This window comes from Dipodomys spectabilis, unplaced genomic scaffold (genome assembly GCF_019054845.1).
Source record: "Dipodomys spectabilis isolate Male_0828 unplaced genomic scaffold, ASM1905484v1 ptg000095l, whole genome shotgun sequence".
Classification (NCBI taxonomy): domain Eukaryota; kingdom Metazoa; phylum Chordata; class Mammalia; order Rodentia; family Heteromyidae; genus Dipodomys; species Dipodomys spectabilis.
The window spans coordinates 38,635,782-38,661,399 of record NW_024870772.1 but is presented as its reverse complement, the minus strand read 5'-3'; the positions used below and the strand labels follow the sequence as shown (position 1 = coordinate 38,661,399).

Here is a 25,618-nt window from a genome sequence, read left to right as displayed (position 1 = left end):
GAGCGCGCCCGCCGCCGCCCTCCTCGGGAGAGAGAGGTTGGAGCGAGGCCGTGCGGAGCGCCGCATTTCAATGAGGACCCGCCGAGGCACAGCCCAGCCTTAGCGGACGCCGCCCGCCCGGACACCCGCGATCCGTCCCCCGCCCCCCACCCCGCCGCCGCTGCCGTCTCCCCGCCTGCGACCCCGCAGCACCCCCAGCCCCGGCCGCGCCCAGCCCCGGGCGAGGACAGCTTCGGGAAGCGGCTCCGATTGTGGCCACAAAGACCCCCCGCCCCAGCCCAGAGGCGACTCTCGGAGAACCGGTGGGTGCTTAGCCCTTCGCCAGGCCGGGGGTGGGGGGGGTGGGGACCGGCACTGCGGGGAGGGCCACTCCGGGGGACGAGGGCGGACCCCCCAGCCTGCCCGCCACCGTTCCTCGAAAGGCGGCTGCCCTGCCCTGGCCAGCCAGGTCCAGGCCTGGGGCCGGGGCACGGTGTGTGTGCGGGCGGCCCCGGGGGCGGCTGGCACCTGCCTCTTTTGTCTGGTGCCACCCGGGCTTTCAATGGGAGGGGGTGGCGGAAGATCGCCCCCCCCCTCCATCCCGCTCCTGCCCAGTTCCCAGGCTTCTGTGAGATGGGGAACCAAGGACGGAGGAGCTGGGGAGAGGTGCTTGTCATTGTCACGCCTGGCTGTGGAGAGGGTTGAGTCCCCTGGGAAGGAGTGGCCGGGCCTGGCTGCTTATTGTGTGCTTTCAGAGCGCCTGGGGAGGGTGATGTGTGATTGCGGATGGTGTGTGCTTGGGGTGGGGTGGGTGGGGTGGGAATGTGGCTATGTGGGGGGGGGGGGGATCCATGCATGGTGGCGGCGCTGGCAGTGTGGGTGTTGCAAGTACCTTTGCAGGGGTCTCAAGTTCCTCTGGGGACAGCGAGGCTGCCCTCGTGCACAAACCGGTACCTGCAGTGCTAAAAGCACGCGGAGAGGAAATGGCATTTTCCCCCTAGGGGTAGAGCGCGCACTGCCCCCCGCCCTCCGCGCCGCCCCCCACCCCCCACCACGCTTGCACACCCTCTCCTCCACAAAAGAGGAAAAGCGGGTTCGCTGGGGGGTGGGGTGGGGGTGGAGAGGATCATCGCCCCTGGATTTGGCAAGGCAATGTGTGCCCGAGAGAAAGCCATGGAAAGATTTCCATTCAAACCAGCTGCCTCTCTGCTGCACCTGTGTGTGTGTGTGTGTGTGTGTGTGTGTGTGTGTCCAGGGTAAGGTGAACACGCGCGGAGCCGCCACATTGCAGGGTGAATTAGGTGTCCTGATGGTTCCTAAATATATCGCCTTTCAGCGGGAGGGAAAGTAGGGCAGCGTTTTTAAGTGTGAGATGGCACATGGATACCGGTCAGAAGGGATTGCAAGAGAGGAAAATTATAACACAAATGCACACGTCTGCGACGAAGACATGTGTGGTGATGCACGCTGCCCTCAGAGGGATCTGTGTGCCTTTTATTCCCTGCTTCCTCTCCCCGAATACCAAAGCCCTCTGTTAAAATCTGCCCAGGACTAGAGTCCCACTCTTATCTCAATGTGGTAGCTTGATGCCAGATTTCTGTGTGTGTGTAACAAGAACCCACGAGCTCATCTGTAGAGAGCCTGGTGCACACAGAGTCTTCAAAATGGTGAGAAATTCCACAAAGAACAATCGAGAGTGTTGGTTTCCTGGCATGGCAGTAATTGTAGGAAAATCTCTGATAAGAGTCAGTCTCCACCTTCTTCCCCAACCCAGTGTCTGTGTCCAAGGTGTGGTGGTTACCCTTTTGGAGCTAATGCATACCTGTCCCAGGCCTTGAGCTGCTTATGATCTGAGAATGTGGAGGCTGTGTTGTCCTAGCAGGATCCCCAAGCAGGAAGTGGGGACCTGTAGAAGCCTAGAGAACCTTCCATATCTCTTGGTTCACTCGTGCCAGTGGAGGTAAAAGCATCTGTTTTAATAATGATCAGGACACGAAGGATGTGTAGGGAGGCTGGTGACATTCATTTAGTGGTGCCTGCAACCAGGGCAATGATATCGTGGAGTGTGGTTTTGCTTTGTCAGCAACATCATTATCTACTTCAGTGGAGGAAAGTAAAAAATGTGGTCCCTGCCCTGAGTGAACACATAATCGTTAGAAAGAAAAAAACAGTTGAATATAGTTCAATAAACCTTGCCTTATTTGTTTGTATGAGGGTGCAGATCTTGGGGCTTGAACTCAGGACCTAGATTCTGTCCCTGAGCTTTTATGCTCAAGGTGGGTTCTCTACCACTTTAGTTACTGCTCTACATCCAGCTTTTTGGTGATTAATTGGAGTTAAGAGTCTCACGGACTTTCCTGCCCAGATTGGCTTCAATGAATGCAATCTTCAGATCTCAGTCTCCTGAGTAGCTAGGATTATAGGCATGAGTAACCAGGACTCAAATGCTATTATTAAAAATTGATTTTTTTCATATTGGGATAGAATTCCTGCTTCTAAAAGTCTTTCCCTAATTCTAGAGAAATCAAATGGCTGATACATTTATGGCCCCTTAAACCTAGATTTTCACCTCTGGTAACACAACTGTGCCATTATTTGCTGGGTTGCTGAATGTTTCCTTCTAGTGGGAATTATTAGATTTGGAGCAAAGTCAAAAGGATAGAAGAATGACCTCTGTCTTTTTTTGGGGGGGGTGAGGGGTCCCAGTACTAGGGTTTGAACTCATGGCATGGGCTCGGTACCTTAGTTTTTTTGCTCAAGACTAGTGTTCTGCCACTTGAGCTACAGATCCACTACTGCCTTTTTGCTACTTAATTGGAGATAGATTTTACTGCCTATGTTGGCTTTGACGAATGAAAAAAAAGAAAGAAAAAAAACAAAGGAGGGGGTAACAATGCTCTATAGGAAATGTAACTGTAACCCCTCTGTACAGTATCTTAACAATAAAAATATATTAAAAAGAAAAAATGAACACCGGCTGGGCACCAGTGGCTACCTACTCAGGAGGTTGAGATCTGAGAATCAGGAAGCCAGCCTTAGCAGGAAAGTTAGTAAGACTCTTATCTCCAATTAAGCACCAAAAAAGCCAGAAGTAAAGCTGTGGCTCAAGTGGTAGGGAGCTAGCCTTGAGCACAAAAGCTCAGGGACAGCCAGACTCTGAGTTCAAGGCCTAAGACCAACACAAATGATGAATGAATGAATAGAAAACAAACCTTTCAAAAGCCAACTTGGCCATATTGCTTACAAAGTTTGAAGGAGGTTAGTGAGTTGGCCTGAGTACTTGAAAAACCCTCCACTTTCCAGGCTCTGAGATCAAGCCCCAGTACTGGCACAAAAAGATACTGAAATATGGACTGTGGAGATGCAGATTTTATTAATAAAAATAAAACATGTGTTATATATTAGGCACTATCCTAAATGTCTTGAACTGGGTCTTGAACTCAGGGCCTGAGTGCTATCCCTTAGCTTTTTCTGCTCAAAACTGGTGCTCTATTACTTTAGCTACAGCTCCACTTCGTACTTTTGCCAATTAATCAGACTTTACTACCTAGGCTGGCTGTGAACTTTGATCCTCAGATCTCAGCCTCCTACATGGCTAGGATTACATTCATGAGCCACTAGTACTTGGATCCACCCACTTTCCTTCAGTTGTAAAAATCATACGATCGTTTATGTTCCAAATTCTACCCGAATTAGCAGAATTATCCCTTCAGTGAGGGCTGAGCTTTGGAGTCATGAAACTCTCAACCATTTATCCACTGTAATTCACTGTAGAAGGAGGGATTTCTGTGCCTCAGTTTCTCTGTAAATGTAGGCAATAATCGTCTGAAAGGTTGTGACAATGCATAGGTGGTAGGCAATCAACACACAGGAGCTGTTTCTAATCAAACTGTGGTTAAGTAATAAACCGTTTCCCCTGGGATCAGCCTCTTCGCTGTCCTCCCCCTCTCCCGCTCTCTCCCTCTTGACAGCTCTTGTGGAGCTGTAAGGGCGGTATCTCCACCCAGCAGTGCAGCACACAGAACCTTTCCCACCAGGAAATCGCCCAGTAACCCCGGGCTGTGTGTCTGTCTTTCTGGGGCTCGCAGGTTCCACCCGCAGTCCGTCATGTCCTTCGGCAGAGATATGGAGCTGGAGCACTTCGATGAGCGGGACAAGGCGCAGAGGTACAGCCGGGGGTCTCGGGTGAATGGCCTGCCCAGCCCCACGCACAGCGCCCATTGCAGCTTCTACCGCACCCGCACGCTGCAGACGCTCAGCTCCGAGAAGAAGGCCAAGAAGGTGCGCTTCTACCGGAATGGAGACCGCTACTTCAAAGGGATTGTGTATGCCATCTCCCCAGACCGCTTCAGATCCTTTGAGGCCCTGCTGGCTGATTTGACCCGAACTCTGTCAGATAACGTGAATTTGCCCCAGGGAGTAAGAACAATCTACACCATCGATGGGCTCAAGAAGATTTCCAGTCTGGATCAACTGGTGGAAGGTGAGTCTAGGAGATATCTCCCAGGAGATCTGGTGGGATCCAGGCTCCCATCCCCATTGGGCTAGTCTTCATTTCTTAGAGGATACTTTTATCTAGTGCTTACTGTTTAACATGCTTGAGTATATTAAACTATAAGGGTAACGAATGAAAAAAAAAGATATTAATGGTATTAAGTCAGGGAACCCATAATAATAGACTGAAGACATGGGTGTGCTAACCCCACAATATTATCCTTTTTTCCTTTCTTAGACTCATATCACCTTAATTTAAAAGTTCATTTTTATATCTTTGATTGCATAGCTCATGGTAATTTTGAGATGCAAATTAAGCTTTTGCTATCATGATGTCCAAAAGTACTTGAAATAAGACTGATTAATGGGAAATGAAATTTTAAGTTGATGCTTCGATAGTTATCAAACCCATTAATTTTATCATTAGAGATTGAGGACCTGAAAATTCAAAGGACATGAGGGTACTTACATCATGTGCTAAGTTAGGTTTTCTGACTATTCCTTAGACTAAGTTTCTTCCGATTAATTAATCAATTAATTAATTTTTTGTTATCTTTAAATAGTTGTACAAAGGGGTTTCAGTTCAACATTTTTGTTTGAGTACAGTGCATCTTGATCAATGTGACCCTTTCATGTGCTTTCCCAATTCTTCCTCTTAATTTTGAAGAGTTATTGTTTTCCTGTGGTACTTGCAGAGATGAAGGGGTTTATGGGTTCAGATTATTTTTATGTCCAATTTATGGGGACACTAATCTGTTTTGGGCCATGTGAAATTGAATGGTTTGGATCCACAGTTAAGGCATGGTATCTTGTGCAAAAATAATATCTGGATTATGCTTGCCTTGGGATCAACTCCATTTCTTTCGATTTTTATTTCTATCTTTAAATTGCTGTGCAATGGAGTTTTAATTGAACCTACCTGTTTATGTGTACAGTGCTTCTGTGTGTGTGTGTGTGTGTGTGTGTGTGTGTGCGCGCGCGCGCGCGCGCTGCGCGCGCGCACATACACATGAGATCATGGTAGACAGACTTAATTTATTTAGTTTCAGAGCTAATATTTATTTTTTTTATTCTAACTTTTGGAATAACTTCTCTTTTATAGCATCTGGCCCTATTAAATTTGATTCAGGCTTCAGAATTTCTTTCTTTTAATTTTTAAACTGTTTTTAAGTAGTTGTTCAAATGGGCTAATTCAACATGTTGGTTTTTAAGTACAATGCATCGTGATCACTGTCCCCTCTTCGTCATTCTTACCTGCCCTGTCCTCACATCTGTCTCCTTCCCATTTATCTCATCAGCTTTCCTAGTTCCTTTTGCCCATAGGTATTTAGAGTATTATAATTATAATTACCCACACTTCCTCCTTCTACTTATCTATCCTCCATTACTTAAGCCCCTGTGTTAGTCAGACATGTTTACTTTCCTTGTAATTATTTTGTTAACATATTCTGTGTTCAAAGGTGTTAAAAACATGGAAACCCGTTCCTATGTGTGCTGTACTTTAATCAGTTGGATCAACTCCACTTGAAGGAAGCATAAAACCTCTCATTTCCTTCTTAAAATCAGAATCAAATTTCAATAGTATATAGAGAAATAACTGTCATTAAATGTAAGATAGAATGAGATTGGGAGCTATGCTGTTTGAACAGCAGGTCCTTCTGAGTTGAAATCTCAAGGCTCTGATGAAGTGGACAGAACAAAGTTGGCTAAGTTAAGTCGGACTTAGTGTTGGAAGAGCTCGCTATTACTCTCTGTTCTTTATCCCAGCAATATTTGCCCAGACCCAGGTTCTGGAGGGATGCCACAGTCCCTAGGGAACATCTCTTTCAGCTTCTTTTGATCTAGGATGATCAACTCTAGACAAGCAGAGTCCTCTTGTCCTCCTCTGTAACCAGAATTTGTATGCGATCAAGATCTGTATGTGATCTGAGGGATTCTTCTCCTTTTCTTATCATTTGGCAGCAATGCCAGGCCCATAATAGTTTGATTGGACTTGAGCAGGTGTGGAGGAGCCTGGGCTTGGTTTGTTTATTTTGTGAGAATTCATATCTCTCAGTGAATTGTCACCATGCCAAGATGCCTGTAGACTTGGCTTTTTCCCCCTTCTCTGTAGGGGTGGAAATTTCTAGTAAATTAAAGGGGAAGAGTAATCATGAACATTTTCTAAGTCTTCTTTGTTTCTTTCATGCCCATCCCTTTGCATGACTTTAGGAAATACAAGACAAATAAAATATTTGGTGGTATATTCCAAAGATCAAATGCAAAGTCAGGTGCATGACTAGTCACCAAGCCACAAGTACTTTGTGGGCTGATGGCATTGTAGGGAAAAATATGCCAAGATCTCAAAGCACACCCTAAGACAGCTGGAGGATTGACTCCTCATTCTATTCTAAAATTCTAAAATCACTTGTGTGGCATCTGTGAAGGCATGGGTATTTCAGTTTCCTACCCGGAACTGACCTTTAGCCCGAGATAGTCCACAATTCTCACCTAATAAAGAGTGATGATGGGAAGAGGACAAGGTCTCCCTTTACATCTAGGGACCAGCAAAATCATGCAATGTTTGCCACCATCTTCCTCTAGCTTTAATTTTTTTCTTTCAGGATTTTGTCAGGCTTTTATTAGGTTTTTATGACTTATACAAAAGAATTTCATTGTTATATTTTCAGACATGCATATATTTTGGTCAAATTTAACCTCTGTGTTACTTTTTATCCTCACTGCCTCTTAAAACAATTATTAATAGGTTTTACTGTAGTATTTTCATACATGCATATAATTAATCAATTAAGTCATTTATTTATTTTTTTGGTCCGGTCATGGGGCCTGAACTCTGGGCTTGGGCGCTAGCACTCTACCACTTGAGCCACAGCACCACTCCAGGTTTTTTTCTTTTTGCTTATGGGGTGCTGAGGAATCGAAGCCAGGGCCTCATGCATGCAAGGCAAGCGCTCTACCACTGAGCCACCTTCCCAACCCCCATATAATTAATTTATTCACCTCCTCTTTCATCTCTCTTTTTGCCTTTCCCCTCCCACATATTCTCTCCCCAAACAGTCCCTGATTTACACTCCTGTCATTCATGTTTTAAAAATATCTCGATTCCTACTGGACATCAGTAACTCATTCCTTATCCTACACATGAGGCAGAGATCCAGAGATTTTAGTTTTAAGACAGCTTGGGCAGGGATGTCTGTGAGGCTGTGATCTCCAACTAACCATCAAAATAAAGCCAGAAATGGAGCAGTGGCTCAAGTGATAGAGTACTAGCCTTGAACAAAAATGCTCAAGAACACTACGTAGACTGGCACAAGAGAAAAAAATGTTTAGATTCCTCATATGAAAGAGATCACATGACACTGACCATTTTCAGTCTCACTTACTTAGCTATGATGAGCATTAGTTCTATTCATTCTCCTAAAAATGACATAAATTCATGATTGAGTAATACTCCATTGTGTGTGTGTGTGTGTGTGTGTGTGTGTGTGTGTGTGCATGTGTGCATGCTTGTTTACGTTCATTCCACATTCTCTTTATCCATTCATAAGTTGATGGGTATTTTGGCTGATTCTATATTTGGGCTACTGTGAATAGTGCTGTTATGAGTGTGCTGACTTACATTTCTCTGGATATATGGCCAGTAATGATAGCAGGTCAAATGGTAGTTTAGATCTTTGATGCATTTTGAATTAAATTTTATACAGGGTGTGAGAGAGGGATTTAGTTTCATTCTTTTACATGTGGAGGATATCCAGTTTCCCCAACACCATTTGTTATTAATTCAACATGTGTTTATGGTGCTCTTGTTGACTATTAGATTAGCTGTAGCTATGTGCACCTATTTCTGGATCTCCCCTCCCCTGCCTCTCCTCCTCTCTCTTCCCCTCCCCTCCCCTGTCTTCCCCTCCCCTCTATCCTGTCCTGTTGGACTTTGTGTGCATTGCTGTGTTGTCTGAAGACAGTAAGGATGGCTCAGAGTTACTAAGCATGTGTCAAGCCTCAATCAGAGTCCCTTAGTCAGCTGTGAATATATATAGATCTCACAGTGCTCCCAAGGGGCAGTTGGTGTTGTCATCCTGTGCTAAGAGTGAATGCAGTGTGACAAGGATCTGTTTGAATCCCATAGCAAGGTATGGTAGAGTTAAGACTTGAACCCTGGAAGGTGTGTGTCAGTGCTAAAGCTCACAACTGCTACTACTCATCCCATGTGCTGTAATTGAATTCATATAAAAGCTATTGCTGGGTACATGTTAGGACAGTGGGTTATTTCTGATATAGTGGATTAGCCGATATTCTAGTGGAAAGTTAACTACAAATAAAAGTTGTTTCCACTGCTATTAGTGTATTTACTACTTTTGGAAAACAGTTTCTATCTTTGGCTTAATTCAGAGAATGAAAAGTGTTGTTTCCAGAAACACTTTTGTCTTTTCATGTGCTCCCAAATGGATTTTTTCCCCTGCATTCCTTTTAAAGTAAATGCAGGTGGAATATTTTGATACTTTAAAATTACTTTCCTAGAAAAAATACCTTTTTATTTAGTTGAATGAATGATTCCATCAGGATGGTGAGTGAATTCATGTATTGTGCATTTGGGGTTTTTTTTCTTTTTTGAATTTTCAATATAAACATATTTTTTTAACTCTTAGTTCATAACATGGACAATTACCACACAGCTGCACCGGGTGTTTTAAATAGCTGGAAATTCATTTAGATTTGCTTCTTTGTCTAGTACATTTCTGCTTAGTTTGTTAAAATACAAACCATTGCTTCCTCTTCCTCATTAGGCTCCTACCTCTCACTTTACATACTAATTTTATGTAAACCTCAATGCCTGTTATTAGCTTTTCATTTTCCCTCCTGACACCCTGATGAGGTTTGAATTTTAAATTAAATCCTTTTAGTGGATGCAGCGGCAAATGTTTTTAAGTTTGTTCTCTCTCACTTGATCTCAGGCTGAAACTTCTGAGTTACAATGACATATGTGAGAGTATTTATAACTGTCTTATGGTCACTTTGACTGTGTTATTATTATCCACTGATTATTATGCAGAAGAGCGGTTGATGGAGTTGGCTGTAAGCTCTAGTTATATAATATAATAGAGGAGTGCATGTGTATATATCTATGTTTTATTTATAAATATATAATATGTGTGTATGTGTGGGCAGGCGCATGTGTGTATGTCTGTATGTGAATATGCTTGTATGTGTGTATGTATGCATGTATGTATGTCTATACACATGTACACATATACTAAGTATACCAAAGATGGCATTCTTCAGTGTTCATTTTTGGAATGGCAGTTTTGTTTTTGTTATCTTTCTTTTGTGCCAACACTGGGCCTTGAACTCAAGGCCTGGGCATGGTCACTTGCTCAAGGCTGGTGATCTACCATTTAACCATAGCTCCACTTACAGCATTTTGGCTGTAATAAATTGCTAACAAATGAGTTTTAAATAGGTATAAAGCATGTTGTTCCCCAAGTTCTCTTAACGCAACAGTTTACTGGATTTTTAAAAAGCATTCTTTCAGTGATACAATGTGTGATAAAGATATGTATATACTATACTCAGAAGGTAATTTACTACGCTTGAGGATCTGCACCTTCCTTTTTTTAAAAAATACTTTTTTATTGTAAAAATACTGTACAGAGGGGTTACAGTTACATGAGCAAGATAATGAATACATTTCCTATCGAGCATTGTTAACTCCTCCTTTGTTTTTCCCCTACCATCCCTTTCCTCCCACCTCGACAACTACACTCTCCCCCCAACGCCCCCCCCCCGCCCCCACACCTAAATTGTAAAGTTTGTTTTTCAACATAGTGTTTTGTACACCTCATTGTTGCAATGGGTCAACTTGTATCCCTATTTAAACATTTTGTTTTTTCCCTTCCCCTCCCCAAATGAGAGAAGTATATATACAAGATGCAGGGCACCGATATCAAATACATTGAAAACAGGGGTTATACCCTGGGGGAGGAACAAACAAAGAAACAAAAAATATCACATGGTACATTATAAATACATTAGAAACAATAGCAAGCAAGAAAAAAAAACACTCGTGTCCCTATCTTGGGGTTCATTTTATTTAACATCATCTTATCTGGTCATATGAACATAGCTTTTGACCTTTTCTGCTTGTCCCAGACATATACTAGTTATTGCAAATAAGGGAAACCATGGGACCTATGTTTCTTTGGGCCTGGCTTACTTCACTTAATATAATTTTTTCCAAGTCTTTCCATTTCCTAACAAATGGGGCAATGTCATTCTTTCTGATGGAGGCATAGAATTCCATATTATATCACATTTTCTTGATCTATTCATCTACTGAGGGGCATCGGGGTTGGTTCCATGTCTTAACTATGGTAAATAATGCTGCAATAAACATAGTTGTGCTGGTAGCTTTACTATGGTCTTGTTTGTGATCATCTGGGAAATGCCCCAAAGTGGGATTTCTGGGTCGTAGGGGAGCTTTATGTGGAGTCTTTTGAGGAACCTCCATACTGCTTTCCAAAGTGGTTGAGCAAGTTTATATTCTCACCAAAAATGTAGTAGGATTCCCTGTGGCCACATCCCCTCCAGTATCTGTTGTTATTAGAGTTCTTGATTATAGCCATTCTAACTGGGGTAAGGTGGTATCTCAATGTTGTTTTGATTTGCATTTCTTTTATGGCTAGAGAGGTTGAGCATCTCTTCATGTGTCTATTGGCCATCCTTCTTTCCTCTTCAGAGAAATTTCTCTTTAAGTCTTTAGCCCACTTATTTATTGGGCAGTTGTTTCTTTGAGGATTTGTTGTTGGGGGATTTAATTTTTTGAGTTCCAGGTATATTTTAAATATGAGACCCTTGTACATTTTATGGCTAGTGAAGATCTTCTCCCAATTGTGGGCTTTCTATTGTTCTTGCTAGCTATGTCCTTTGCCGTGCAGAAGCTCTGCAACTTCATGTAATCCCATTTGTCCAACCTTTCTTTGATTTGTTGTGTTTCTAGTTCTCTATTAAGAAAATTTTGGCCTGTGCCAAGGAGACCTAGGGTTTCTCCTATTTGGTTCTGTAATGTTTTCAGGGTGTCTGCTTTGACTTCGAGTTCGTTGATCCATTGGAGTTGATTCTGGTGCAGGGTGATATATTAGTTTTCTACAGATGATTAACCAATTGCACCTTGCTTTTTGTATTTAGTTTTATATCATGGAGCCCTTTCCATATCAATAAATCAAGAACTGTATCTACTGTGTTTTTTACACATTTTTACTGACTTCTCATACTCCTTTATCTGTTGGTGGTAGGCTTTTAGAATGTGTCCACTCCTTTGTTATTACAAATAATTTTGCAATGAATATCCTTAGATACCAGCTTTCTACTCATGTATGTGATTATCTTTAGGATAATTTCTAGAAGTGATATAGTAAGAGAGGTAGAAGTGTTTAGCTTTTGAGAATATTAAATAATTGCTGTCTGTAAAGTGTTTCAATTTGCTCTGGGACCACTGATGTGTAAGACTGGTATTTTCTCAAGAAGGTGATGTATTCACAGATTTGTTTCCATTCAAATTAAGAAAAGACAATCAGGGGTGTTGTTATTGGTTTACCTTTCCATATATATAATGGGCATTGATATATTTTCTATATATTCTAACCCCATAGTTTTTATCATTTTCTACCATCCCACCTTTTGCTGGTTATTTATTTTTTATTTTTTGTCACTTGAGGGGCTTGAAGTCAGAACGTTGGCGCTGTTCCTGAGGTCTTTTACACAAGGCTAGCACTCTATACTTTGAGCCTCAGTGCCACTTCTGGATTTTGAGTGGTTAATTCTAGAGTTTCATGGGGAAATTTCTGCTTGGACTGGCTTTGAACCATGATGCTTAGATGTCAGCCTCCTGAGTAAGTAGACTTATAAGAGTGAGCCACCAGTGCCCAGCTTTTGCTGGCTATTTTGGAGGTAGAGTCTAGTGTACTTTTTTTGCCTATGCTGGCTTCTAATGTCTGTCTCAGCCTCCAGAGTAAATAGGTGTACAGGCATGAATACCTTTGGTGTCCAGCCCAACTACATTTTTAAATCAAGTTATATTGGTATAATATGTGAAGTAGGGATCCAATTCAATTTTGATTCTCCCAGGCTATTTGCTTCAATTCTTTCATGTTGTGTTTTGAAATTAATTTGGATCTTCAAAGTTGTCACACAGGAGTTCCTATATGACCTTCAGCAGTTTAATAATGAAGTATCTTCTACAACATGCTTTATTACTGCCTACCCAGGCCAGCTGGTTAAGATATGCACCAGGTATCTTCTTTCTAAAGTTACTCTTTTCTCCTTTGTAATTAGTAAATATTCGAGGGAGAAACTTTGTGTCTTTGTAAATATTTTATACCTCCTTAAGCTTTTGCTTCTAGAGTCTAGCCTTTATTAGTGGACTGTGCTTATTGTGATTATTGCTGTGGTGTGTTTTTGTGATTTTCTATTTCTTTCCCATGTCACATTTTCACACATGGTGTCATCCACTTTCTGACCTTGGGGTTCTTTTCTGGTCTTACTGGCTGTCATTATTTCAGTTGATGTTTTAAGACCCATTACTCTCAAATCAGACCTGTCTTCTGCACTGTGGCCACCTGGAATATATACAATAAAAACATATAAAAAATTAAATAAATGAGTATACTATAGTGCAGTGAGCCTAATGAAGGGATGATGTGTGATTAAGTTTTAAGCAAATAGAGGCAGCAAGTGTTGACATTTCTAATCATGGAAGAGCTTCAGGTTCGAAGGTCAGGAAGATCAAGGCAAAAATTGTTTAGACTGTAAGTAATATGTGTATCTATAGACTGAGAGGTATGAGCATATAAAACCTATTGGTGGGAAGGATCATTTATGATCCTTCCACTAGGATACCCTTTGTCCTTTCAAACGCAACATGAAGAAAGTTAACTTATTCTTTGCCATTATCTAGATTTGTTCTTCCTCCCCGGTTCCAGTTCTTATTAAATAGTTTCATGACTTGCTAGGGTTCTAATGTCTGTGACTGCCATTATCCCCAATTCCTGTGTTGGAACTTAATTATCAATGTGCTGAGAGTCAGAGAAGGAGCATTTGATATTTAGGTCATGGTCTTGGAGTCATAAATACGATGATTGATTACATTATCACAAAGAACTGGTAACCCCTTCCATCCTGGGGGGAAAGGGGATGTTTTGATCCTCATTAGATGATGCATCTCCCAGAACATTGATCTTTGACTTTCTAGCCTCCAGAGGTGTAAGAAATAAATGAGTGGAGTTTATAAACCACTCAGTATATGGTATTCTCATATGGCATCCTGAGTATACCTGTTAACACAATTCTTAACTTCTCTTTCTTTTTTGTCTTTTATTGCTTGTTTGTTTTCTTTTCTGTAATACCTGGGACTAATTTCATAGTTTCATGCTTGCTAGACACACTCTACTTTTCAAGCCATATCCTTAGTTCTTTTGCTTTCAGGTTTTTGTTTTGTTTTGTTTTTCAGGTAGGAGCTTGGCCTTTTGCCTGGGTTGGCTGTGGCCCTTGATCCTCCTAATTTTGCCCCATGAGTAGGTGGTATGACTATACAAGTTTGGCTTTTTTGTTGTTGTTGTTCAGTCATGGGGCTTGAACTCTAGGCCTGGGTGCTGTCCCTGAACAATTCAGTTCAAGGCTAGCACTCTACCACTTGAGCCACAGCGCCACTTCCGGCTTTTTCTGCTTATATGGTGCTGAGGAATCGAACCCAGGGCCTCATGCATGCAAGGCAAGCACTCTACTATTGAGCCACCTTCCCAGCCCCAAATCCAACTTTTTTAATGACAGGGTTTCGCTAACTTTTGTCCAATCTGGCTTCAAACTGAGATCTTCCTATCTTCACCTTCCATGTAGATGGAGTTATTGACATACACTGCCATGCTTGGTGCTTCTCTCAGAAATCCTCCAAGTTCAAGTTGTCACCAAATCATGGGATTTCTGTTTCTTCATTTTGTTCTTTCTGCTCCATCACCATTATTATAGTCTTTAAGCCCTTGCTACTTCTGAACAATAATATTGCCCAGTTTGTGGACTGAAAGAGCAATAGCATTTCTATAGTACAAAAATGTGAACAATGCAGGAAAAGTTAAAAATAGAGTATGTATCATCTTTTTTTTTTGCTACTTAGCTCTATTTCTTGTACTGTTCAGGAGTCTTAAGCTAAGAATAGAGTTCAGTTTTTCTTTTTCTTATATCATCTTTGTATTCACGCATGCTTTCTATTCCTTATACAGTGCATGGGGTTTATACGAGCTTCTTTTGAAAATGCACATATCCCATATAGTAGCCTTCAAACAGGACATCCGACCTACAGAGTCCTGGCCATAGTCAGATCACTTTATTCCACTTTTTGGTTTAAAAGTAACTGTCCATTCTGCATGTAGAATGTGGCCTGCGGTCTTTATGCGCCTGTGCCAGCATTTCATTCCTATCCTCCCCTTGTGGCTGCCCATGTCTCCTGGCCCCAATTGATGCACTCAGCGCTGCAACTGAGCTGTTGTCTTTCTATTCCTTTTCTTTCCCAGGCTTCCCTTATCTCCTGTCTCAGCCTAAGGAGAAGTCCCTCCTCAGAGTGTGTGTGTAACATCATGGGGAAGAGCACAGGCTCTGGAACCAAACCTTCTGTGTTTAAGTCTTGCCTCCATCTTTATTAAGGCTAAGATCTATAGCAGATTCTCTACCTCGTTGTGCCTTAGTCTGTATGCTACATGACAAGAGGCATGCTAATACTTTGCTTGCAGGGTTGCGGTAAGGATTGTAGGTAAGATCACAGGGTTAGAACATGATCAATATACTACATGCTCAACACTGGACAGTCATAAATGATCCTTCCTAAGCTCATACCTCTCAGCCTATAGATACACACATTACTTACAGTCTAAACAATTTTTGCCTTGATCTTCCTGACCTTCGAACCTGAAGCTCTTCCATGGTTAGAAATGTCAACACTTGCTGCCTCTATTTGCTTAAAACTTAATCACACATCATCCCTTCATTAGGCTCATTGCACTATAGTATACTCATTTATTTAATTTTTTATATGTTTTTATTGTAAAAATGCTGTACAGAGGGGTTACAGTTACATGAGCAAGGTAATGAGTACATTTCCTATTGAGCATTGTTGCCTCCTCCTTTGTTTTCCCCCTACCATCCCTTCCCTCCCACCTCGACAACTACCTCCCTCCCCCGCCGAAGTTGTAAAGTTCATTTTCAACATAGTGTTTTGTACATCTCATTGTTAAAATGGGTCAACCTGTATCCTTATTTAAGCATTTTGTTTTATCCCTTCCCCTTCCTGAATTAGAGAAATGTATATACAAGATGCAGGGGACCAACATCAAATACAGGGAAAACAGGGGTTATACTGTGGAGGAGGAACACACAAAGAAACAAAAAACCACATGGTACACTATAAATACATTAGATACAATAGCAAGAAAGAAAAAAGATATTTGTGTCCCTATCTTGGGGTTTGTTTTGCTTAACAACATCTTATATGGTCATATGTACATAGTTTTTGGCCTTTTCTGCTTGTGCTATACATGTACTACTTACTGCAAAGAAAGGAACCATGGGACCTATGTTTCTTTGGACCTGGCTTACTTCACTTAATGTAATTTTATTTTATATCTACGCCTCTGGAAGTCAGTGGCATTGAATACCTTAGTCTGGAATAATAGTTTTAATTGCTTAACAGATACCCCTGATATAAAGAGGAAAGACAATGAGTAGATAAATGAATACATGACAGTAATGGGGCATCACTCCTCAACTGCAGTGGTCACTACAGGGGCATTGTGACTTCCTGCTGGTCCAGTGCAGTGATCTTGTAGGAATAATTATCTTGGCATTGGATGCTGATGCCCATAGTTCAATACCTTCACTACCAGTTGTGTTCATGGCCCCAGCATCTCATTTCTCTCTGTTCCCTTCAATAGCTTCATTCTGGCTCTCTCTGTGTTTCTGTCTCTCTTTCCCTTCCTCCTCTTCTAACTTATCCTTCCCTTCTCTCTTCTTTTTCTTTCTTCCCTTCATCCCTCCTCCATCCCTTCTCCTCTCCCTTCCTCTGGCCCTCTTTGTTTTTCTTCTCTTTTATTGTTATTATTACTATTATTATTATATCTTCAAATAGTTGTACTAAAGGTTTAAATTCAACATGTCTAATCAGATGTACAGCGCATCTTGATCCATGTCACCCTTCCATCTGTTACCTTCTATCTATTCCCATCCCCACCCAAGTTTCCTAGTCCCCTTTTCACATGTGTACACTGAGTCTTATGACTGTATTCTCCTACCATTTCTCTCTCCATTTATCTGCCTTCCTTCTCCTTAAGCCTCCCTGTCAGTCAAAAGATTTTTCAGCTTCCTGGTCTTTATTCTGCTAATTATTCAAAAGACTACACTATGCCATCCCATCCCTGCAATTACTTCTTCAGTTTGCTCTTGTTTAAATATTGATCACTATTTAAATAATTTGGTGGACCCATCGCAACAATGAGATGTACAAGATGCTATGACAAAAAATGAATTTTGCAACTTTTGTGGGGGGAGAGGGGAGGTGTCGTGGAGATGGGAGATCAGGGATGGGAAGGGAAAAAATGAAGGAGGAGGCAACAATGCTTGATAAGAAATGTACTCATTACCTTGCTCATGTCATTGTAACCCCTCTGTACAGTATTTTCACAATAAAAAACTTATTTAAAAATATTGATCTCCCGAATTTCAACTTCACCCAGTGGTTCTGGGCATTTCCAGCAGCCATACACTCCAGTTTTGAAATTCCTGAATGTGATTTCTTATTGCTTGTTGGAAATTTCCAGCTGCTTGTCGCTTAAAGACTTCAAATTTAGTATGTACACAGTCAGAACAATTTCCTGCCTTTCTACATATCCAAACTTATTCCTGTTTCTTATTTTTATCTACCATGGAACGTGGGAAGTAGACTAAAAGAGGAGTTTTAGTGTCCTGGCTAACTCACAGTCCTTTGCCGTTCCATACCTAATCATCTCTAATTCTGCTTGATTGAACCAATCTGCTGAGTGCTCACAGCATTCACACCCTCTGTCTGGAGTAGATGTGAAAAATTCAGTCTCCTCTCTCGGTCTTTCTTCATGGTGTCTTGTGTTTCTGTTGCCCACATCCTACCTTCAACTCTTTCTTCTAACTGGAACCTGTGATCTGTCAACACCCATGTCTGACCACTGTGACTTTGTTACTTATATACTGCAGTCCTATCAGTTTGTCTATAGAGCCATTTTATGGAAACACTAACATCTTGTAGATGGTCAGCAATGCATACTATTATTTTATTTGAAATACCTTTCTCACTTTTATTGTCTCTAGACGTTTTACTCAATTCTGAGGCCATTGTGAATGGCCTTTCTTCTTCAACAGCCTAGAGGGAATGGAGACTAATTTCTTTCTTTTTCAGATTAGGATTACTATAGCATGTATTTAGCATTTGACATTTTCTATCTTATAGAATCTTGTCACATACACTGTTTGCTTTCGAAGCCTTTTGAAGACAGGTTCATGGCCTAGGTTTCTTTCACTGCATAGAGTAGCCAATTCAGGTCTTGAACCTATTATTACCTATTATTTGGGATTTAGGAGATTTGTGGGTTATTTGGGGCTTTTTGTCATTGTTCTTTTTTTTCTTTTGTTTTTGGTGTCTATTCTGTGGTTTGAACTCAGGGTCTGGGTGTTGTCCCTGAGCTTTTTTGTTTAAGGCTACTCATCTACCACTTGAGCCACAGTTCCACTTCTTACTCTTTGGTGGTTAAGTCTCATGGACTTTACTATCAAGGCTGGCTTTGAACTGTGATCTTCAAATCTCAGCCTCTTGGGTAACTAGGATTTCAGGTATGAGCTATTACCAACCCCTGGCTTTATGAGTTGTTTTTAATTTTGGGATCTCATGGTTGAAGTTGCATGTACTTGTTACAATTATGTTAATTGATGTCTGTCATTTCCTTAGGAGAAAAATTTTACTGGTGAAAGGTTATGAGTTGGAAATATAAATATTTTCATGGCTCAAAATATAGTTTGCTATTTGTTTTCAAAATGAATTCTTAACCGTTCAGGGTCCCTAGTGTTGTATTCTATTTATTCTTAAAAAAATTGGATTTTGCTAGTTATAGGGGGTGGTGATTTCATTGTCACAACTCCCACATACATCATGTTTATACTGTCTATTTTTGTTGTTGTTGTTTCTGGACTGGGGCTTCAACTCAGGGCCTAAGAACTCTCCTTAGCTTTTTCTCTCTTAAGGCTAGTGCTGTACCACTTGAGCCACAGCTCAACTTCTACCTTTTTGCTTGATAATTACAGATGAGTTTCATGGGCTTTCCTGTCCAGACTGGCTTTAAATCTTAGTAGCTAGGAGTAAAAGCATGAACCATAGCTACCTGGCTCTATTTACTCTTTAGATTGCTTTAAACTTTGTTTCATATTTTAGCATGTCAAACATTGGAAATTATGATAAGCTTTGTACATTATCTCAACTAATTGTAGTAGTCATTTTCTCCTATTTAATTTTACTTTGCAAGCATATCAGTTAAAAAAAATTAAAAATACATTTCTCAATTTTTTCTTTTCCCTTCCCTCCCTCCCTCCCTCCCTCCCTCCCTCCCTCCCTTCCTTCCTTCCTTCCTTCCTTCCTTCCTTCCTTCCTTCCTTCCTTCTTTCCTTCCTCTCTTTCTTTTCACCAGTCCTGGGTCTTGCACTCAGGGCCCGTGTGCTGTCCCCTGAGCCTCTTTGTGTTCAAGGTTAGTGTCTTACCATCTGAGGCACAGTGCCACTTACAGCTTTTTCTGAGAGGTTTATTGGAGATAAGAGTCTCATAGATTTTCCTGCTGGGGCTGGCTTAGAACCACAATCCTTAGAGCAGCCTCCTGAGTAGTTAGGATTACAGGCATGAACAACCAGTGCCCAACTTTAAATTTTTCTTTTCTGATGTTTTGGAGTTGAGAAGTTGACATTTACCCACAAGTCTGACAAAATACATTCACATATATTTTCTATAAGTTTATTTATCTTTACCATTATGTTACAGAAGACTTCCATGAAAGAACCACCCAGGCCTACCTTTGGCTATTCTTTTTTCTTCTTCTCTTTAATAGCACCATGAAAACCTTCTCCTTAAAACTGGTGCCTTCCAGATAGATAATGATGGTCATAATCTAAGATGGTCATAAAATGTAATGTCCAGAAGGTACTTTATGATACTCTATTTTATAAATAATCTTTCTTGCAATTAAACTCAGTTCAGTTTAGAAACCTCAACATATATTTAGAATCTTTAGTAAATCTAGCATGGACTTACAATAGTTAAAAAAAGTCAGGTTTTTCAATAAAAAGTTTATATTTTTGTTCATGCAATTTTATTGTTATTATAAGGTTGGTATATAGAGAATTTCCAGTTACATGTGAGATAAAGAGTATATTTCTTTTTGAACAATGTCACCTTTCCCTCTCTCTCTCCCAGTTTTTTGCTACCATCCCCACCCACAAGTTGTATAGCTAATTTTCAGCATAGTGCCTAGTATCACTGCTGTATTCTTTCTCCTTTTGTCCTACTGTTTCTATGCCTCCCAAAGACAGATAAATCAACAAATGAGACAAAAGGAAAAGAAAACAAAACCAACAACAAAGAAAAAAGCACCTGTTGGGGCTGGGAATGTGGCTAAGTGGTAGAGCGCTTGCCTTGTGTGCATGAAGTCTTGGGTTCAATTCCTCATACACAGAAAAAGCCGGTAGTGGCACTGTGGCTCAAGCACAGAGAGTCTCAGGGACAGTGGCCATGCCCTGAGTTCAAGCCCCAGGACTGGCAAACGAAACAAAACATAACAAAGAACTTGTTTCCACTTTCTGGAGTTCATTTCAATAAGTATTATTTTATATGATCAGATGTCACTACACAATGAATATAATTTGGTGAAACACTTTCATCTCTAAAAAGATTTAGAGAACACATGAAGCTGATGGACAACTAGACCCAAAGTGACTTGAGATCAATGGGGTTTTGAAAGCATTCACAGAAAGCATATTGTTAAAAAAATGTTCTTCGTGGCTTTTATATGTAAAACAATAGTTTTCTTTCAAGTTCGATGTAATTTGAATGTTTATAGGTAATAACTTCATTAAAATATTTCCTAATAAACTGTATTTTTTGTAAAAATGAAAAAAGCTCATATTCTACAAAAATGAAATACATTGCATATATCCTTCACTTTTGAATGTGACACGTTTTGGTCTTTTATTTTTTTTCTTTTTGAAGTATGGGCAGCTTGAGTTTAGGGCATGGTACTCATTGCCTTTCTTGCTCCCAGCTGGTACTCTCCCACTTAAAACATGCTTCCAGGTCAGAAATTTTTCTAGCTAATTGGAGATGAATTCTCGTGGACTTCTCTGCCTGGGCTGACTTTGAACCATGATTCTTCAGACCTCAGCTGCCTGAGTCGCTGGTATTACAGTTATGAGGAATCAATACCCAACTCATACTTTGGTGTTGAAAGTATTTTAAAGGTAGACCTCACTAGCATTACTAATGTGAAGGATAGAGATTAGGTCATTTTCAGACTGGAGTCAAGTAGTGTCAGTAATTCGCAAGTCATATGACTTAGCCAGTGGAACAATTCTACAGTAAGGGACATAGGAAAGCATTTAGAATCCCTCAGTGTGGGATTTTGTGGAAGATAACTTCATAGCTAATGATTCCCAGTCAACCAGTGAACTAGTACCACTGGGAACTTTAAAAGAGAAAATTTACTCTCATTCTTGAAAAATAATGGCAAATATGATCATTTAAAAGTTCATGGGGGATATTTTTGCAAACTAAAACAAAAGCATAGCTGATTGCCGTTGGCTCCCAGGTTCAATATGAACTACTTAGGAGCTAAGAAGAGGAGGATCACAAAACCATACACTCTTTAGCATCATTAGGAATATAAGGTCACCCTGGAACCTCTTGAAAATAAATTTCTCAGGAAAGAAGTACCTATATTTTGACATCTTTAGGAGTTATCAATCAGATTCAAACATAATTTTTCTTTCATTTTCTTTCCTTTTTGTGTTTTTTTTAATTGTAAAGGTGATATACAGAAGGGTTATAGTTACATATGTAAGATAGTGAGTACATTTCTTGTTGAACAGTGTTACCCCCTCCCTTGTTTCTTCCACTTTCCCTCCCTTCCCAGACTCCCCTCTCCTCCAAGTTGTAAAGTTCATTTCCAACCAAGTGTCTTATGAGTATCACTGTTGCACTGGCTCACCCTTGTCCTTTATCTCACTATTTCTGTGATTCTCCTTCCCATCTCCAGATCAGATCAACTTATATACAATACAAAGAATATCAAAATAAAAAAAAAAAAACACTGACAGCAGGGAGTAAGCCAAAAGGTGGAGGCGAGGAGGAACAAAAGAAAAAGAAATAACTGCATATTGTACACTAAGAAAAAAAATCTTTGTTTTTTTAAAATTATATTTTTATTACTTTAAGTAGTTTCACAAAGACTTTACCATTCATTCATCAAGGCAGTTTATAAGGACAGTGCATCTTGATTGATATTACCTCTTTCATCATTTTCTCTTTTCCACTCAACCCAAGCCCTCCCCTCAATTTTCCTAGTTTCATAGGATACGCATTGAATAGTTTGATATCATTTTCTCCCCTTCTTCCTCTCTCCCTTCATGGATTATTTTCTTTACCTCTTTATTTCCTTCAAAGCAAACATTGGTTTTTGGCCTTCGTAAATACCAAAGGAAGCTGGGAAGGTTTGAATTTCTTGACGTGTTGGAGTGCCTTAGATACCTACAATATTAAATTCCAAGTTTAGGATTCGTTTTAGCAGAGAATTTTTTTTTGACTGAACAAATGAAAACAAAATGTAATTTGGGCGATTGTAGCACACACCTGTGTCTCCGGCTATTGAGGTGGGAAGGTAACTTGTACCAACACATTCAAGGTCAGGCTGAACCACATAGAAGGATCCTATCTCAGAATAGCAATATAAACAAGAATAAAACCTGGCAGTGAGTTTCCAAACAACCAAGTCATTATGTTCTGAAATTTCTGATACCACCTCAAAATAAGACTTTCTGTCATTTTCTTTTAACCCATCTATATCTTTGGAATCTTGCCATCCTCATTGAACTTGACCTATCCAAGTAATGGAAACCTTTCAAAGCAAGTTTTAGGCTAGATTTCTTCGTTTTACTTCACTGTTGCAGTAGAAGTTATACTGGAAGACTTCAGGGATCCCATAGGTTGTGTGAGAGAAAGTATATTGCATGAATTATGTCTTACATGTCATTTTGAATGGTAGATGACTTATGGGGAGACATGAATGCAACCTCCAGATAATTCTCTGAATAAGGCTATAATTGATCTTTTAACTCTTTCTCACCAAGGCACAGATTAAACACAGAATATTCAAGGCTATTTGACTAAACCAAGAGGATGCCATTTTTCCCATTCAAAATAATTATACTAATTAATACAATTATTGCTGATATTAGCATACCCTGTCCAGTTCTCCATATCAATGGATTTAAAATTGTGATTTAATGTGAAGATTTAATGTAATCTGTATACTCACAAGGAAATGTATAAGCATAAATTAATTGGTATTGGTATTTTTTAAAGTCTTGAATAGGGTGGTAGACTTAGTAACCCTGGTGTATGACCCTGTGACCTTGAAAGCCTTCTCTTCCCTTTCCTCTTAGCACATTATTCTTTATTGGATCTTTGATGAGGTAATCAAGACAAAGGATCCTGATAGTTTTGTCCCAGGTTAAATTCGCCTTTCATCTGACCACTATTGCTGGAATGAAACCGATGCAAGTGTCTCAGAAAACATTTTTTTATGCTTTTAGAGCTTTCCAGTGTAGTTTACTAAGAAAATGTAAGTAGCATGTTTCCTTCTTCCATGCTACAAATACATTCTTCAACGAATTTACTCAACATCTTATATTCTTAAGACTCCTTATTTTATTATATTCTTGTGAAGTTAAAAATTTGTTACACTGTTAAAAACTCTATGTTTTGTTTTGTTTTGAATTACTACCTTCATATATAAACTTACAATAATCATATCATTGTCTGTTTTCAAATAGCACAGAATTTTGACAAAAGCTGGCTTTTGAAAAAGCTGTTGGAAAATTATGGACTGTGTCTTTTGAAGGAGCTTTTTGGGAGCTTTTTAAAATTGAGATAGATCCAGTGTAATGGCTAGTGGTAACTGTGTTTAGAAATAATTAGCATAACGCAAAATAAACCCCAAGATAGGGACACAAGAAGATTTTTCTTTGGTGCTGTTGTTTTTAATGTGCTGATGTGATTTTTTTGTTTTTTGTTTTTGTATGTTCCTGTTGTCACTATTTGATTCTGGGCCCCTGCATCTTGTATATACATTTTTCTAATTTGGGGAGGTGAAGGGAAATAACAAAATGCTGAAACAAGGATACAGGCTGACCATTGTAACAATGAGACAAGACACTATGTTGAAAACAAACTTTACAATTTGGGGGAGGGGAAGGAGGAGTCGGAGAGGGAAGGGATAGTTGGGGAAAAACAAAGGAGGGGGGGTAACAATGCTTGATAGGAAGTGTACTAATTACCTTACTCATGTAACTGTAATCCCTCTGTACAGTATCTTTACAATAAAAATTATTTTAAAAAAAAGAAATAATTAGCATATTGTTACATAAGGCCTGATCCTGATGCCAAGTCATTTTGTTTTTAATTTCCATTTCGGACTTCCTATTCAATAATGGTGCCGCTTCAGGCTATTTTTATATGTATAGCAACTATGCATTTGAGATCACCTTGTTCTCTACTGTTTAGTGTGTGTATGTTTGTGTGTGGTGTGTGTGTGTGTGGGGGGGGTGTCCTGGAAATCCATCTCCAGGGATTTGTATATGCTAAGTAAGCAAGCACTCTTCCATTGTACTCTCTCCCCAACCTCTCTCCTATCTAATTTGACCCTCATAAAAACCTAGTGAGGTTTCATTTGACAGTTGATTAAACTACCCTTCAGAAATCTAGAGGACTTGTCCAAGGCCACATGCTTGGAGAGGCAGCCTTGAGAATGAATTTCTAATTAACCTGTTCCCAGTGATACTTTCATAACATCCTTCTAGCCTTCAAAAGCACCACTGTTCTTTTGTTCTCTCCCCTTCAGTCTCCCTCTCTTCCTCCTCCCCTTTGTCTCCTCTGCCTCCTTTCTCCTATATCTCCAGGGAATGACTAGTTAGAACTAGTCATCATTTACCAGGTGGAGAGAAAAGAGGCTAGTTAAATGTATACTAGTGTATAACTTCTATGGTAGTGTAATGTGTAAGTATACATGTTAGAGTGAAATGTTTTCTTAATTTGCAAAATAAATTCTGGATAGCATGTCTAACTATTGTTTTTATTTTTTTTAAACTCAGGTTCAGTTATTTTTATGTTAATACTTCATTCTGTGGCCTTGTATCTTGTATCAGTAATTTAAAACTAGGACCAGGACTTAGATAAAAGTAAATGGGGGGGAGCAGCGAGAGGGAATGAATGGTAAAAGGAAACAAAGGAGGAGGCAACAATGCTTGATAAGAAATGTACTCATTATCTTGCTCATGTAATTGTAACCCTTCTGTAAAGTATTTTCACAATAAAAAAAAAAGTAAATGGGTTGCGTTGGATTAGGCCTGGGTTGCTTTACCTGCCTGAAATTTTTTAATGAAGGCTTTTAACATATTTTCACCTACTCCCTCCTGGTTATAAAGATTAATCAACTGAAAAGAGAAACAGTATAAGACCTTCAAGATATTTTAACTTTATGAAATCCTTAGGTAGAATTAGTAACTTTACAACTTGTCATCTCTTGGTACATGTGTTGCTTTCTTTTGTGAATAGTACACATCTCTTACCACTTATGGCTATTTTCATTAAGAGATTCTCATTACATCCATCATGAGATGATATTTCTTTTAAAGTCACTTTATGCAGCAAAAGTTTGAATATTGAACATTCTCTAAATCTTTTACCTTCAACAATTGTATGGCTCCCTAAGGGCTGCACTGTGGAGATGACAGAGAAGGAAAGGGTGGTTATTTTGCTTGCTTTCAGAAT

The 25,618-nt window shown here is 40.0% G+C and overlaps 1 protein-coding gene across 2 annotated transcripts in view; it reads left to right on the top strand.

Moving 5' to 3' along the window:
- The first annotated feature begins 227 nt into the window (after nucleotides 1-227).
- The window catches only part of Dclk1 (doublecortin like kinase 1), a 338,861-nt gene continuing 313,470 nt past the window's right edge, over nucleotides 228-25,618 (top strand). Inside the window, exons 1-2 of one of the 2 annotated variants that reach the window (XM_042685806.1) lie at nucleotides 228-302; nucleotides 4,068-4,462. In XM_042685806.1, coding sequence (XP_042541740.1) covers nucleotides 4,087-4,462 — 376 coding nt within the window. In that variant the 5' untranslated portion in view covers nucleotides 228-302; nucleotides 4,068-4,086. Of the gene's footprint in view, nucleotides 303-4,067; nucleotides 4,467-25,618 lie in introns of those variants that run through there. The other variant, XM_042685807.1, reaches the window with a different exon arrangement.